Source organism: Micromys minutus (assembly GCF_963924665.1).
Source record: "Micromys minutus genome assembly, chromosome: 27".
In the NCBI taxonomy this organism is placed as follows: Eukaryota; Metazoa; Chordata; class Mammalia; order Rodentia; family Muridae; genus Micromys; species Micromys minutus.
In genome coordinates this window covers 19,099,532-19,101,782 of record NC_137962.1, presented here as the reverse complement: position 1 = coordinate 19,101,782, position 2,251 = coordinate 19,099,532, and the positions used below count along the sequence as shown (strand labels likewise).

At 52.8% G+C, this 2,251-nt stretch overlaps 1 protein-coding gene across 1 annotated transcript; it reads left to right on the top strand.

Moving 5' to 3' along the window:
• Positions 1 to 543: 543 nt before the first annotated feature.
• LOC308437810 (uncharacterized protein) lies at positions 544 to 1,047 on the top strand (the record flags this gene model as incomplete). The annotated part of the gene is made up of 1 exon (XM_080938984.1): positions 544 to 1,047. The coding sequence occupies one exon, from the start codon at positions 544 to 546 to the stop codon at positions 1,045 to 1,047; it is 504 nt and encodes a 167-aa protein (XP_080795110.1).
• Positions 1,048 to 2,251: the final 1,204 nt, after the last annotated feature.

Sequence of the window (2,251 nt, the reverse complement as noted above, 5' to 3'; positions counted from 1 at the left end):
CCAAGACTCCTACCGTCTCCCAGCAACATCCCTGACTCAGTGTCCCGGAGTGCTTCTATGGCTGGTGCTGCCGCCTTACTGAGCCCCTCTGGGAGCTTCGGAAGAACCTCGAAGTCTTAGTTCTGGCCATCAGGGTTGGAGAGACAAACGCAGGCCGGCTAACAGGGCCTAGAATTGCTAGAAGTACCTTAGGGTTGAACAGAGGGAAGGAAGATTTCAGAAAGGTAAGACCAGTCTAAGACAGGAAAGGTATTCCAGGCAGAAGGAACTGTGTGACCGCTGGCCCGGAAGTGCGGGTCCTGATCTGGTGCAGGTAAGGGGACTGTCAGCAGAAGGGAGGGTGGATGAATGTAAAGTCAGGCACGTCTAGAAAAGAATGGCCAGGTGGGGAGGTCTGAGCTCCCTGCAGGATCAGCGAGGCTCAGAGTGTCTTAGGCTTAATCCTGCCCCCGCCCTCTGCTCCCGGCCCCCCACAGAGCACCCTCGGGTTTCACCCAGCCCTCCCTTTCACCCATCTCCCCAAAAGCAGCCTCCTGCAGCCAAATGGACTTCTCTCTGGGCCTTCGATTGGGGCCTCGGAATAAGAAGGCTACCTACCAGGAGCCCCCTCCGTCCTCTGGGCGTGGACCTCCAACTGCCTCCCCCTGCTTGTCCTGTCCCGCTTCCGCCTGTTCCTGTCCCTGTCCCAGCTGTCCCCCTCCCCCATGCTTCTGCACTGCTTGTCCCTCAGACACCACTGCTACCTGCCCTTCCTGTCCAGGCCTCCCTGGCCCACCCTGCACGTGTTCTTGCCCTCCTTGCCCTGCCTGTCCGCATACCTACTGCGTCCTCTGCTCGAGTCCTTCTACGACCTACTGCCGCCCCTCGCCATGCCCCATTTACTCGTGTTCCGCCGGCCAAACTGCCTGTCGGAGCTCCCGCTTGGGCTGCAGTAGCAGCTGCAGCTGTGGCCATGGTGTTGCATGGGGGCCTCGGGGCTCCACGGGCTGCTGCAGTGTCTGCTTTAGAAGACAGAGGGCTTCTCGAGGGCTCTGTCAGATAATCTAGGCTGAGCGGTCCTGTCCTGCAAAAGGTGGTTCGGCTGGTCCTGGAGCTACTTCCTTAGACAAAAGCTTCGAATAGAGAGCCTGGGTGACATCAGGCGGACCCCTGACTGAAGGCAACAGGGGACCAGTCCTTGGACAATTGCTTCTAGGTGTTTGATCCTGCTGGTTCCCAAACCTGCTCCTCCTGGAAAGTGTCTTCAGAGCCTTCCTTGAAGCCCTTTAAAGGTAAGGATGTCCGTGGTTCCTTCCTCTCCACTCGGACCCCAGTGGAGACCTTTGCTTTGTCTCCTTGTACAGTTTCTAGAGGATAGGAATGGGGAAGCACTTTGTTCAGAAGTCACTTCTGACTCTGGGTCGCTGTCCTTACTCCTGATTGTCTCTGGCCTCCTAACCTCTCATCCTAAGCCAGACAAAGCAGCCCCTCGGACTAGAAGAGGTGGCTGAGCAGAGAGCTTTTGGTTTCTCCCTCCCCTGGGATAGTTTTGACATCCTTTTCTGGTCTTTTGTGTTCATCCAGGAACCTTCTGCCCACCCGGATGTGGATGTTTTTGTGTTGGAAATTTCTAAGCACTCACTTAGCCTCATGACCTCAATCTTGCAGCAGTAATCCTGACCGTCTGAGACAGCCTTGCTCATCTGTCTTGGGGAAGAGAGGAGCTGGGGACCCTCCCCTCAGGTTTCAGGGGGTCCTACCCACACATGGGTGGTTGTAAGTTCCCTGTTAGGGTGGAGGCAAGATATTCAAAAGCCACCAAGTGAGGTGGCGTTTTGGTTTTTGTTAATTTTTTGTTTGTTGTTTGTTTTCTTCTGGAGCTAAGGACAGAGCCTTATGCTTGATTTTGATTGGCAAGAATTCTAGAGGTCCTGAGTTCAACTCCCAGCAACCACATGGTGGCTCACAACCATCTATCTGTAATGGGATCTGAGGCACTTTCTTGGTGTGTCTGAAGACAGCAACAGTATACTCACATATATTAAATAAATAAATCTTAGAAGAAAAAAAAAAGCTTTACCACTGAGATAAATCCCCAACCCTGAGACACAGTTTTATATATGAATTTACAGGATAGCCAAGTTTAGCCTTAAATTCCTATTCTTCTATTTCTCAAGGGTTGGGATCACAAAAGTATGTACCACCACACTGAACTTTCCCTTGGTCTTTTAATTTACTGCATTCCTCAATTCCTCCCCCTTCTCTTCTTGGA